Genomic DNA, 12,828 nt, shown 5'->3' with positions numbered 1-12,828 from the left:
AAACTAATCAATCAACCCCGCACAGATCCCTATACACTTGTATACAAACTTCAAAGCACATCCTACTGATAACATATCAACTCACTACTGTACCTCCCCATCATCGCTGCATCAACAACCCCCGATTCTCCTCCCAAAACACCTTACACCCCGTATGCCCCCAATGCTCCGTCCACCACTCCCCAAAACTATCCTGCACAACCTCCTCATCAACCCGAACAATCCTCTCATCCCTCCTCAAAGCACAAAGCGCACACGCATGACCCGCCTTAATCCCCCCTTGCTCCGCCCTGACAACAACAACCTTCAACACCGCCGGGCCCGAAACCACCGGAATAGGTTTCAGCCCCGCAGCCTGTACGACTGCGTTGAATAGCGCGGCCCGCTCGCGCCATAAGCTTAGTACGTCGACGGCATCTTGCTCTTCTTTAACGTCTTCGTGTTTGTTTACGGCGCTGAGTTTCATGCCGCCTGTTTTGCCGGCGCGGGCGGGTCCGATGCGCATGCTTTGGGCGAGGAGGGTGTCGCGTTTCCAGCGGTGGGTGCGGCCGGCGATTATGCGGGCTGTTGTGTGGAGAGTGTTGGTTATTTGCGTGGCTGTGGTGTGTTTTTGGGGGGTGTTGGGGAGGGTTTGGGCAGTTTGGGCGGACTTTTGGAGGGTTGGGAGGGTTGTCGTTAGGAGGTGTTCGAGGAGGATGGAGGGGGGTGGGATGTTGGTTGGTCGGACTGTTATGGGTATGGTTGGTGTGCTTGTTGTGAAGCTTTGTGGGGAGGGGGTTGGTTTTGTGGTTGTTGATGGTGATGGCGAGGGGAGGGATGAGGCTTGTTTGGGGATAGATGGTGCTGGGCCATCGGTGAAGTCGGCCCAGTCGTCGAAGGCGTCGTCTTCCCAGGCTGGTTGTTCAGGCTTGGGTCTGGTGGAAGGTTTGGTTTGAATAGGAGCCCTTGGCTTTATAGAGGGTGTAGCCTTGGTTGATATACTGGTTTTCTTTTGGGTGGCGGTTTTTATAGATGTCCGCTTCTCCGCAGAGGGCTTTGGTGGTGATGGGTTGGCGGATGGTCCATCTGCAAAGTCACCCCAATCTCCAAAGGAGTCATCCTCGAGTAATGACTTGGACAGTGTATTCCTTTGGACTGGCGGCTGAGAAGACTTGGGTGGAACTGGCTTTGCGGATTGAGCTTCGGTGAACTCGCCCCAATCCCCAAACGAGTCGTCGTCCCATCCTGGTTGAGATAAAGGATTACCAGTTGGATGTTGAATTTGTTGAACGAGGTCCGGGGTGGTTTCAGCTATTGAAAGTCCACCGAGTAAGTCGACGGTTCCAGCGAGGCCTGAATTGTAGGAAGCTTGTGCTGCTGGTGCTGGTCTTGGCGCCGTTGTCTGCACACTTTGTGGTGTAACTGCTGATTGCTGGGACTGGCTCTGCTGAGTGGCATCTGGACCTTCAAAGTCACCCCAGTCATCATCATCAGCCTCGCTGGCAGGCGTATCCTCTGCTGCATCGAATAGCACATCACTGTCATGCGGCCGAGGAAGATCAAATGCTTGATAGGCAGCAGGCTGGCGGGGAGCTGCGGCTGCGGGCGCATAGTGACTTTGTTGTGATATTACCTGAGGACCTTGCAGTCGACTCTGTGAGTTCTCTGAGGCATCACCGAAGAAAACATCATCTGATTGGTCAAATCCGTCGATTAGGGAGTTCGTTGATGGTCGTGCTGTCTGAGTTGGGCGTTGGGAGCCTTGGGCATGACCAGAACCCTGGCCGAACTCCGCCAACAAATCTGCGGACATTGGGAGTCCAAGATTATGAACCAATGTGGAATGGCATAAGTTCGTGAAGAGGGCGCTATCGTAGCACAAAATTATGTACCCCGTTTCTCGTGTATCACTGGAATCGTGGGGGTCGGGGATGTTGCGATGCTCCGAACGAGTGACAACAGGGCGATAAGAGCTCGTGCCGCGGGATTACATTATCCATTATCGCTGCTCTGCTCACCCTACTTCCCCCTCCATCTTTCTCCCCAAACCACCAACCCGTGAAATGAGGACCATTGAGGAGACAAGGTATTTCCCTATCCAGGATGAACAGGACGAACATACTAGATTTCGACAGGAGCTGACTTATTCACCTCTGCAGGAAGAGATGGGAGACACTGTTCCTTGGCCATGACACCCCCTCCGACCTGCGGGCGGCATTGCGTGCGGAGCAAGGAGGAAAGCTGTGCACCGACGGGCTGAGGTCGATCTGCTGGAAGGTCCGTGGAAATATCGACACTAGATTCAAGTTCAACACTCATCCCGCCTGCAGGTCTTTCTGCTATTCGATAGCGTCGAGCGCGAACAATGGTCCCAGAAGCTAGCCGAGTCGCGCGATGCGTACAGCGCCTTGCGTGCCCATTTTCTGAAATATGTCGAGCACCCCGATGATTTGGAGTCAACAGTCGATCCGCTGGCGGACGATGAGGAGGTATGCCAGTCTTTCTTTTGATGTTGACATTGGGCAGGCGACGCTCATGGAATGACCGGTCTGACCTAGCCTTTTGCCCAATCACTAGTCTCCCTGGCAAACCCTCCGGAATGATGAAAAGCTACGAGCCGAAATTGTACAGGATGTCGACCGTTGCTTGCAGGAGAATTTCTTTTTCCAAGAGCCCTCGACGAAACAGAAATTGACTGATGTCTTGTTTGTTTACTCCAAACTAAATCCGGACGTCGGCTACAGGCAAGGTATGCACGAACTGTTGGCTCCCATTCTGTGGGTCATTGATCGGGACTCGGTCGAGCGTCCAGCTCAAGGTACATCAAGCTCTAGTGCTCAAGAAGACGGCCTGATGCTGGATCTCCTGGATACCAGCTTCGTAGAGCATGACTCCTTTACGCTGTTTCTCTGCGTCATGCAGACAGCTCGCATATACTACGAGCACGGCGAGAGAAAGTCTGCAAATGGCCAGGCGGATGTCATTCCGATTGTCACCAGGTGCCAATACCTCCATCAAGAGGCTCTGACAATAATCGATCATGAATTGGCAGACCACCTTCACACAGTGGAGGTGCTTCCACAGATATTCTTGACGTGAGTTTATCGAAGCGCTCGACTTATCAAATCGGCTGTGCTAACTCCATGCATAGTCGGTGGATGCGCCTGCTGTTTGGAAGAGAATTCCCTTTCGATGATGTCCTTGAGATGTGGGATCTACTGTTTGCACATGGGCTACGATCTGATCTTGTCGATTTCACATGCATTGCAATGCTGCTTCGCATTCGCTGGCAATGTAGGTGTCTACACCGCGATGAAGAACATCTACATTTGAATGAGCCCGGCTGACCAGCTTCATACAGTACTCGCGGCAGATTACTCTAGTGCATTGTCAATGTTACTCCGCTATCCTCCTTCTGAGCCACACTCACCCCAAGCCTTTGTGCATGATGCACTCTACCTTGAACAAAACCCGACAGCGGAGCGGGGCAGTTTCCTTATCTCAAAGTACTCGGGCAGGTCCCCCGAGTCATCCAAGCGTCGCAGCCGCTCCGGTATCCGGCCAGCCATGAGGGCCCAGCTCTGGGAGGATTTCAAGGGCCGCAGCGAAAGCAATTCCCCAGGTTCCTCGCCCGCAAGGAATAGTCCTAAGAGTTTGGAGGCACTGTTTCAAGATGTTTCCCAAGGAATTCAACGCCGTACCGAATCTTGGGGCGTAGCTAAAGCAGTCCGAGGGGCCGTTACAGAAGCTCGGAAGAACATGCAGACCATGCATTATGAACCAGGTCCTCGGTATAATGTCGCACGTACAAAGCCTGTCTCTACCATGGCCGTCAAAGGCGTGTCGCAAAGACCGACGCCTACCGAGCTTGGGTTACAAACAAAGATCGATCGACTTGAAGAAAGGAACCATGAATTAGCAACTATCTTGAATGAGGCCTTGAAGGATCTCCGTATGCAGCTAGACACGGTGAAGGACACGGATAAAACTGCCAACGATACCGTCAAATACGCTCTCGATCGAGTCCAGTCAGTGCAGAGCTGCCTCGAGGACTCCATGCTCCCCCTTCCAGTCCGAAGTACTTCGCATGCCACTGCTGTAGATCAGGTATTACCTGAAACAGCACCATCAGTATCAGAACCAGCCAGCCACATCGAAACTCCAGATGTGGCTGAGAAGCAGGATCAGCAAGATGCACGACCACCTCTTCCGGTGGATGCCCCCAAATCGAGCATGAATAGTGCAACCGCAAAGGCTGCCAGCGTGACCACAACCAGTGCGACGACCACCGACGGGCATACGGATTTTGGGCGGGAAGGCCCGCGGGCGGCAGTGCGACCATCACTATCGGATTCAGGCTTCTCCTGGATGTTGGGAGGCAATCGAGGTCTTTCGACTTTTGTTAGTCCGGCCTCGGTGCCCCCGGAGCAGACACGACATCCGGAACCGCCTCGCAGCAAAGGTGGCAGTCCTCTTTTCGGCAACCACGGAGATGAGAAACCCAGGGCAGATGAAGCTAAGCACGATGAACTAGCACTGCACAGTCTGTCTGGTGCTCGAGGGCCGCTGTAAGGGGTGGAGGGTGGGCAGTATAACCTCAGCCCAGATCGCATTGTGTAGGCGGAGATAGGCGTACTGCAAGATGTAGGATCTTGGTTGAATGAACTCCTCTTACTTAATGGGGCCCGTCATTTGCTGTGGTCATGGTCGGTGTGATAGCAGTGAGGGGAGAGTGGAAAAGCGAGGTCCAACAGTCCACTGGAGGACTCATAGCTTGCAGCATGGGCAGGAATTATCAGGTTACAGGGCTGTTTAGACAACTCATAGCTTTTTGGTATCGGCCACCCACATGAATCCACGAGACAGCTGCTGGTATCCCGACTAACAGGTTGGCAGCTTCGAAATCACCGTCTAACAATACACTTCTGATATCCGGTTATGGTGTATTGGGTTCGTATGGACTTTTGTTTTCAAATGTCTTATGGTTATCGCTACATTAGCAAGGAAATCATCTAAATTTGTGGATACAGTAACTGTTCTATTTAATCTGTTCTAGCTGACTAGAAAGCCATTCCTTACAGGGAATGCCATGCCATATTCATTGAACAGCTGAGGTGATCAGTTACTAAAAGCGTTGTGTTCACGCAATGTCCTCCGGTTGCTTTTTTCGCATAATAGGAATGATTGACTCAGGTGGCCAATGAGCCAAATTATCCCAACTCGAGGAGAACTGATGGAAGCCCGAGCCGACCCATTCCCCTCGCTCATCGTCGCTGGCTTCGGCACTGATATTCCGATTATCTGGCAGAGTGACAAATGCCTTGCTGTTGGCGGGGACTAGCAGATCCAGGTGGAAATGGTCACCGTCCTTGATAGCCCAGCGGCACTCGAGCCGACCATATGGCGTCTCGTATTGTGCTTCGGCAGAGGTGAGGGTACCTCCGGGTAAAGGGGCCACGCGAATTGTCTTCCAACCTGGCTCAATGGGACTGACTCCTGCCACGGTAGAGTGTAGCCAGTTGATGATTGAACCGAGGGCGTAGTGATTGAAGCTAGTCATTTCGCCCGGATTGATAGTACCGTCCGGCAACATACTGTCCCACCGCTCCCAGATTGTCGTCGCTCCCATGGTGATGGGATACATCCAGGAGGGACAGCTCTTCTCCTGAAGCATGCGGTAGGCGATTTGATGGTGGCCGGCTTTGGTCAGAGCGTGGGTAATGATGGGCGTGCCAGCGAAACCGGTTGCAACACGAAATTTCGCCATCCTCACCAGGTGCGCTAAGCGCTCGGAAGCAGTGTCGCGTTGCTCAGAGGTAGAGAACAAATCAAACTCGATCGCCAAGCTTAGAGCCGTCTGGGAGTCGCCGACAATCAGGCCCGACGGTGCAATGTATTTGTGCTGGAAGGCTGCCTTTAATCGCAATGCATCGGCATGAAAGCGTCGAGCATCCGAGGTCATGCCAAGGATTTTACTGATACGTGACATTACGTTGGTGACATGAACGAGATATGCATCGCCCACCAGGACTCCATGGGTGCGAGCATCTCCTGGTTCAACTGGGGGCGCGGTAGGATCAAGCCAGTCGCCAAGCTGCCAGAGCTGTGGTTCCCACAGACCATCGGAACCACGTCGAACGCCTCGGTCCAGCCATGCAATCATGCTAGGATATTGCCTCCGAAGGATGTTGGCGTCGCCATACGAGCAGTAGAGCGACCAGGGTGTTAGCACGGTCACATCGTCCCAAACCGCCTGAGGCGCATGAGGCCAGACATTCTGAAGGACATCAGGCACAACAAATGGAGGTATACCATCGTCAGTATCCAGCAGTTGCTCAGCTGCCAGATCCTTCAGCCATCCACTGAGCATACCCGCCGTGTGGTATAGAAAGCTAGCGGACGGACAATATATTTGAATGTCCCCAGTCCAGCCAAGACGCTCGTTTCTCTGTGGACAGTCTGTCGGTATTGAGACGAAGTTTCCACGAGTACTCCACAAAGCGTTATTGTGAAGTTGATTAATCATCGGGTGGGAACAGGAAAACCATCCAGTACGAGGCATATCGGTATGCAGAACCAAGGCCGTCAGCTGGTTCAGCGAAAGCGGATCTTCATCGTCGGGTGTCCAGCCATCGACCTGAACGTAGCGGAAGCCATGGAAGGTGAACTGCGGGGACCAGTTGCTGAGCGCACTGCCTGCTGAAACCACCTCGTCGGCGCACTTGGCCGTTCGAAGAGGTCGTGTGCCCAACTCGCCATTCTCCAAGACTTCGGCATGGGTGAAAATCACGCGGTGGCCCAACGGCTTGTTGATACTGCGGACGCGCAGTTTTCCCACAAGGTTTTGCCCAAAATCGACCACTGTCTTCCCTGATGGCGTGGTGATAATATCGATAGGGGCAACCTCCTCCGTGGCACGAACAGGGGGTGCTTCGGTAGCAATCAGCTCAGCCGCGGGAAAGGACAGCTCCCGAACGGGATTCCAACCGGAAGGGTCTATATCAGCGGACCCTTCCCACCCCGGCGTTTCTTCTCGGGCATCATATAGTTCTCCATTGTATATTTCGCTTCGCAAGATCGCACTTGGCTGGCAAGACCAGGCAGAGTCTGAGGTCAGACGGAATACCTCCCCTTTGCTGGACTCTACTTCCAACTGAGCCACAACACCCAGCTCATCGCCGTACAAACAACGCTTCCCAGGCCGGAATCCCAGCAAAGTAGCATACCAGCCTTCTCCCACCTCGACGGCGATGACATTATCGCTGGCGGGCTTCAGAAGAGGTGTGACATCGAAAATCTGGTAGTTTAAGTGGTGCTTGTAGCTCGTCCACCCGGGTGCCATGCAATGGTCACCCACTTGTTTGCCGTTGATGAAGGCACGATACACGCCCTGGCTGGTGATGTACAACCGGGCTCGTCCGCCGGAAGTTGGGTCGAACGGCAGGGAGAACGTGCGTCGAAAGCGGATCGGTCGCAACGGACTGTCTGTCGAGGGGTTGATGGAGTTGCCAATCGCGCGCGCTTGCCAGTCACTACGTTCGAGAAGAGCGCATTCAACTCTGGTCCAGGGTGACCATGCACTGGGGACGTTGCTCGACTGCCCTTCCAGGGAGCCATAGACTCGCACGCGGACAGACCTCTGTTCGCGAGACCGCAGTGGGGTACTCGGCCAGGGTACAAGAACCGACTCGTTGCTAGACACGCGGTATGTTTCGCCTGGGATCTCAGGTGATTGAGAGATCTCAATCTCATAGGTCTCCTGTTCCCATCCTTTCGGACCGCCATCGGTGCACAAGAAGCGCCACGACACGCGAGGAGTGGCCACGGCGAGTCCCAGTCCGGTAGGATGGTGCTCGAAAGAGGGAGCGCTGAGTCTCAAAAGGTCGGGCATGGCGACAAGTCTCTAGAAGCGTCTTCCTAACCCCATAATCCGCCGTGACGGGGAACGCCACTTAAGTACTCATCAGTCGGACTAGAGCCGTGAGGGCCCAACAGGACCCTCGCGACACATTACCACGAGTTCCGAGAACCATCACCATTGCGAAAACGCATCGTCTCTGTGCCAAGCTGCTTGGATGGGTCTCATTCCAGGATGCCGCTGAATGGGAGGCGCCGCTAGCGGCGGAGCTTCTGGCCTCTGATTGGTGCGTTGCCGCCTTGATGGTTCAAGCTTCGAACCTCATATTTCCATCCTGTCGGTCGACGATGTGCTCGTCTATACTGACGGCTGGCTTCCGTCCCCGGATTCTTCTCAATAGCCTCCCTTCCCCGCAGATTGAGTGGTGAAGGCGCAGGAAATCCTCGGGGGTATGATCGTCCGGGGTTACGTTTTCTCTGGGGTTAGTGCGTTCGTCCGTCAAGTATATGAAGGATCGTTCTTTGCTCGTTTTTCGCACAGTCTGGAAAGCCTCAACAGATTCTTTTCTTGACAGCTTCATCCTTTATCACCAATGATTTCAGGGTTTTTAGTTTTTATTTCGCTGGTGGTGGCACTTGGCGGGTTCGTGTATGGTGTCGATTCGGGTGAGTGATGGCAGGATCTATCAACACGCTTCACTCCGGCTGACAATGGGATCAGGGATTATCGCTACAACACTTGGCCATGACAGCTTCAAGTACTACATGCTTGGTCCCACGGGCATCAATGCTCCACTGACTGGTATGTCGGCCTTGCCTGGATAGAGATTCCGATGGACTAATCCAGATATCTTGAACCAGGCGCTATCGTGTCCTTGTACAATGTCGGCCAGGCCATTGGCACCTTTGCGGCAGGGTACTCGGCCAACAAATTTAGTAGGCGATGGACAATCTGTGGGAGTGCTATCATAGGTGAGATTCCCCCTTTTCCCCTTACTCATGCGTCCTGCATGACGACGCACATGGGGATCTGGTTCTAACATCCAGGTAGCGATAATCGGCGCGGTATTACAAACCGCATCGATCAATGCTGGTATGATGATTGCTGGACGCTTCTTCGCTGGTGCTGGCTGTGGAATTCTCCTGACAGTCGTTCCGATCTACATCGCCGAGGCGTCGCCTCCACAAAATCGTGGTATGATCGTTGGTCTGCAGGGGATGATGATCGCTATCGGATTTTTCGCAGCCAACTGGATTGGATATGGCGGTGCATATGCAAAGGGTAACGCGCAGTGGCGTATCCCGCTGGCAATGCAGATTCCGGGTCCTCTTCTGCTGGTGATTGGGTGCTGCTTCATTCCCTATAGTCCTCGGTGGTGTATGTACCTTCTCCCCGTTGACCGATTTTGTTCCTTTGAAGAGAGCTAATTGCGGAGAACAGTGGTCCAACAAGAACGGCATGAAGAAGCTCGTGCGGTTCTAGTCGCCTTACATGGCAAAGACAATGAAACTCTTGTCGACCAGGAGTTATTCCAGATACGAGAACAAATCCAACTGGAAGCATTGGCCGGCACAAGCTTCTACTCCGCCCTGCGGCAGCTACTTTCAAGACGCCATATCCGCCGCACCACGCTAGCCTGCTTCATACTCGTCATGAGCCAGTTCAGCGGCTCCTCCGTCATCCAGAACTACCAAAGCATATTTTACAAGGCCGTCGGCTTCACCGGCAAAACATCCCTACTTATCAGTGGCGTATACGGCATCATGGGCGTGATAGGCCAGGTGATCTACCTTTTCATCGCTGCTGACAGGTGGCCTCGAGTCCGTACGTTGTGGGTAGGATCGATCTTCCTATCCGCCATGGTCGCCATCTGCATGGCGTTATCGGCCATTTATGGATCGGGTACGACCAACGTTAACGGCGCCCGCGGCGCCATCGCCATGATTTTCATATATTCCGCAGGGTATGCCGTTTTCTTCAATGCCATGGTTTGGGTAATTCCTTCAGAACTCTTCCCGTTCATTCTCCGGTCGGCGGGAATGGGCCTATGCGTCTTCACCAAGTCAGTGGCGGCTATCATCTTGTCCCAGATCACCCCCGTGGCTCTCGAAAATGTCGGATGGAGGTACTACGCGCTCTTCATTGCGACCAATTTCGCCGCAGCGTTGGTGTACTATTTCTTCTTGCCCGAGACCGGTGGTAAATCGCTCGAGGAAATTGCGGAGCTCTTCGGCGATACTTTGGCCACTGCACGCCTCGATCAGATGGAGGGAGATGAGAAAGCTGTGCAGCCTGTCCATGTGGAAAGAGTGGTGTGAAGCACAGCAGTGTACCAGGCTTCAAGCCTGGTCCTCGTGACTATTGGAAATCTAGAAACTCTGTATCTAGATGTTCCTTTATTCTAGTAACCATTCAAGAGAATTCTTCACCAGGTCCTCGGTAGTTAAGTCGCGATCATTGAGTAGGGAGGAAAACATGCTCGAGTCGGAATCGAACCCCGGTACCGTGCTCAAGGACCACTCGCCTAAGGGGTCGGTAGTGTCAGTGGTTATAGCTACCCCGCTTGTATCCTGGGTAGACTGTAAGAGCGTAGAAATCTCCGGCTGGCCCATGGACGGAATGGCAAACATCATATCCTCTCGCTCAGCGATTATAGAGGTCGGCTCTGTCAGAAACCGCGCCATCCAATTATCCAAAGCAAACGGATTGGAGATCGAATCCATGCAAAGGTTTTGGAAGACCCGTAATCGATGGGCCTGCAGGATTAATGTGTATTAGTACAGAAGAGCAGAGGTAGACAACAGGCCACAGTACTCACAGAACGGTCCACAGCTGGCCAGTACGCTTTTAGAATCGTCAGATAGCGGAAATTCAAGAGCAGACGCTCTCGGGCCATTTCCAGTTCTTTTGCATCTTCGCTGAGCAGGAGCGTATGCAGATGGACGCAGGAGCTAACCACGGTAATATGTGCATAGAGATGGCAAAGTAGCTCGCAGTCCTTCTTAGTGGACGCAGTTTGGACAATTTCGGAAACGGTGTTCGCGCTGTTTTTGCACTCTAGGGCGCAGTCGCGGAAGAAATTACTCCCCAGAGCGAGGTGTTCCGAACCCGGTGCCACGGAAATATGTAGAAATGGGAAGTATAACATCTGGTAGAAATGGTGGTATCCGATGTGCATGGCTAGGAATGTTCTTCCTAGGCCTAATTCCGAGAGGCTTTGTAAATTGAATATCGAGTACTGCAGATTCTCTGGGAGGTCATTGGCCCACTGCCTGAGCTGCTGGGCTAATAGCGGAGCTTCACTGCAGTAGGTGGTAAATGAGATACCGTCACTCTGACTGAGCCGTCGAAGCAGGCTAGCGACCTTGTCGAATATCTCCAATGTGCCGGCCATTTGGCACCACAGTCCGTATTGTGGTCCGACGGCACTACTGCCTTCTTGCAGGCCGGCTGCGGGGCCAGTATGGAAAGAAAGGTCGTCAACGCAGGGTAAACTGAGCTGGCTGCAGGGCACGGCGATCGGCCCCGTGCCCATATCCGTCGCACTCCACTGATAGGATATGCGGACGGTGAGCCAGGTACGACGGCGCTCTTCGCGATCCACGACAGGGAGGTCGTCGGGGATTTCCCACAGCCGGATTACTTCGGCATGCAGACGGGCAATGCCCACGTAGATATGTTTGGTGCGGTACTCACCTTCGCCTCCCAAAAACTGGCCCAAAAGGAGACACGCCTGGACTGTTTCTAGACTGGGAATGACAAGCTTAGGACGTAAAAGGCGGAAGGCTTCGTCGGCATATATCTTCCCTCGCTCCGAGGGCGGAGTGGCTTTCAGGGTTTGGTGGTGCGAGTATCTGTACGGATGAGCGCCGTACCGATCGTCACAAAGCCCATCGGGGTTGACAGGAGACTCACCGCGCGGAGAGGGCGCAGATTGCATAGACGACAATCTTGGACGCAGATCCCTCACTGAGTCGCCGCATGAAGCTGGTCGAATGGAAGATGGTGTTCATCACATTATGAATGAAGCGAAAATACAGCACCGCTAGTTCTGTACACACAAAGAGATGGAGTCTCTCGTCCACGCAGCTTGGGTCGACATCTTGTCCGGTTGGGATATGACTCAGTTGGGAAAACACCGGACGGGCCGCAGAAGGACTGAGGGTACAGGGAATCCCTAGTGATTGGCACAATTGGCACCCTGCGGGTGGTGGATTTGGGATGCATCGTCGTTTTCGCAGGCTGTGATTTCAGCCAGAGCTTACTTACAAGGGGCAGGGTATCCTACCGGCAGTTTTTACAGGCGCTAGCCCGTAGTCGCTTAGCACCATCCATATCCTTGGAGAGGGAGTTGAAGGAGGGAGAGAAAATTGGGGGTTGGGGGGGGGGGGGGGGGGGGGGTTTAAGTCCACCACCTTTTAATTGGGCAGTGGGGCATTCCCCAACGTCAACAAATGGCCTCGGACGGGCCATATCCCCTTCACAAGCTTTTCAATTGGATTTAAGCGCTATAAATAAAGGCTGAAGCTACTCACACGCCAACTTGTGCTTTCGCACGACGGATGGTTCCATTTTCAGATATAGTGAAGAATACGTACACTTGATCCTTCTTGATATCTAGACTGGAGAAACACATTCACAATGTAAACATATGTACTTTAAATTTACATTTTATGGAAGATCTTTCTAGACATCCTTTGAACTATCTTTTCAGTAGCTAAATTTAAGGTTTAGTAGGTATTATGAGCCCTGGAGGGTATCTACGTACACTCGAAGTACCTGTTATCCACAATATCCGGACATAGAGGAAATAGTCTGTCATGCGAAAGCACAAGTTGGCGTGCGAGTAGCCTCAGCCAAGATGTATCCTCGAGCATAATCTGTCTACGAGTTGTAAGGCACGATTCTTGATCAGCTAGCTTCAAGATCCTCAAGCTTTTACTCCTTTCGTGAAACACGCTCCCTTCACAGCTGCTTCATAGACCGATCAA

At 53.0% G+C, this 12,828-nt stretch overlaps 5 protein-coding genes across 5 annotated transcripts; 2 read left to right on the top strand and 3 right to left on the bottom strand.

The window, feature by feature from the left end:
- Window positions 1-100: 100 nt before the first annotated feature.
- Window positions 101-1,792, bottom strand: N7473_007612 (uncharacterized protein; the record flags this gene model as incomplete). Its single annotated transcript, XM_057153552.1, has 1 exon — window positions 101-1,792. One exon carries the CDS (start codon window positions 1,790-1,792, stop codon window positions 101-103), a length of 1,692 nt encoding a protein of 563 aa, XP_057007890.1.
- A 250-nt stretch (window positions 1,793-2,042) lies between these two features.
- On the top strand, window positions 2,043-4,551 carry N7473_007611 (GTPase-activating protein GYP6; the record flags this gene model as incomplete). The annotated part of the gene is made up of 6 exons (XM_057153551.1): window positions 2,043-2,065; window positions 2,139-2,256; window positions 2,310-2,468; window positions 2,557-3,074; window positions 3,131-3,273; window positions 3,341-4,551. The coding sequence occupies 6 exons, from the start codon at window positions 2,043-2,045 to the stop codon at window positions 4,549-4,551; spliced, it is 2,172 nt and encodes a 723-aa protein (XP_057007889.1).
- Window positions 4,552-5,119: 568 nt separating this feature from the next.
- N7473_007610 (glycoside hydrolase family 78 protein) lies at window positions 5,120-7,870 on the bottom strand (the record flags this gene model as incomplete). Its single annotated transcript, XM_057153550.1, has 1 exon — window positions 5,120-7,870. The coding sequence occupies one exon, from the start codon at window positions 7,868-7,870 to the stop codon at window positions 5,120-5,122; it is 2,751 nt and encodes a 916-aa protein (XP_057007888.1).
- Window positions 7,871-8,429: 559 nt separating this feature from the next.
- N7473_007609 (sugar porter family MFS transporter) lies at window positions 8,430-10,155 on the top strand (the record flags this gene model as incomplete). Its single annotated transcript, XM_057153549.1, has 5 exons — window positions 8,430-8,502; window positions 8,558-8,638; window positions 8,698-8,808; window positions 8,888-9,214; window positions 9,278-10,155. 5 exons carry the CDS (start codon window positions 8,430-8,432, stop codon window positions 10,153-10,155), a joined length of 1,470 nt encoding a protein of 489 aa, XP_057007887.1.
- A 67-nt stretch (window positions 10,156-10,222) lies between these two features.
- Window positions 10,223-12,188, bottom strand: N7473_007608 (uncharacterized protein). The gene is made up of 4 exons (XM_057153548.1): window positions 12,126-12,188; window positions 11,753-12,079; window positions 10,656-11,691; window positions 10,223-10,593 (listed from the first exon to the last, which is right to left on the bottom strand). Exons 1-4 carry the CDS (start codon window positions 12,170-12,172, stop codon window positions 10,234-10,236), a joined length of 1,770 nt encoding a protein of 589 aa, XP_057007886.1. The 5' UTR covers window positions 12,173-12,188; the 3' UTR covers window positions 10,223-10,233.
- Window positions 12,189-12,828: the final 640 nt, after the last annotated feature.

This window comes from Penicillium subrubescens, assembly GCF_028828155.1.
Source record: "Penicillium subrubescens strain IBT 31985 chromosome Unknown utg000005l_segment0_segment0, whole genome shotgun sequence".
NCBI classification, from domain to species: domain Eukaryota; kingdom Fungi; phylum Ascomycota; class Eurotiomycetes; order Eurotiales; family Aspergillaceae; genus Penicillium; species Penicillium subrubescens.
The sequence above is the reverse complement of the archived record's forward strand: the minus strand, read 5'-3'. Positions and strand labels throughout refer to the sequence as shown.

What these genes read in the sequence shown, in the direction of transcription:
- N7473_007608 (XM_057153548.1), bottom strand. Translation starts at nt 12,172, where the DNA reads ATGGATGGTGCTAAGCGACTACGGGCTAGCGCCTGTAAAAACTGCCG. An exon ending in AGCGCCTGTAAAAACTGCCG is followed by an intron (nt 12,080 to 12,125) that starts GTAGGATACCCT and finishes CTGAAATCACAG; the next exon opens with CCTGCGAAAACGACGATGCA. An exon ending in ATCTGCGCCCTCTCCGCGCG is followed by an intron (nt 11,692 to 11,752) that starts GTGAGTCTCCTG and finishes TCATCCGTACAG; the next exon opens with ATACTCGCACCACCAAACCC.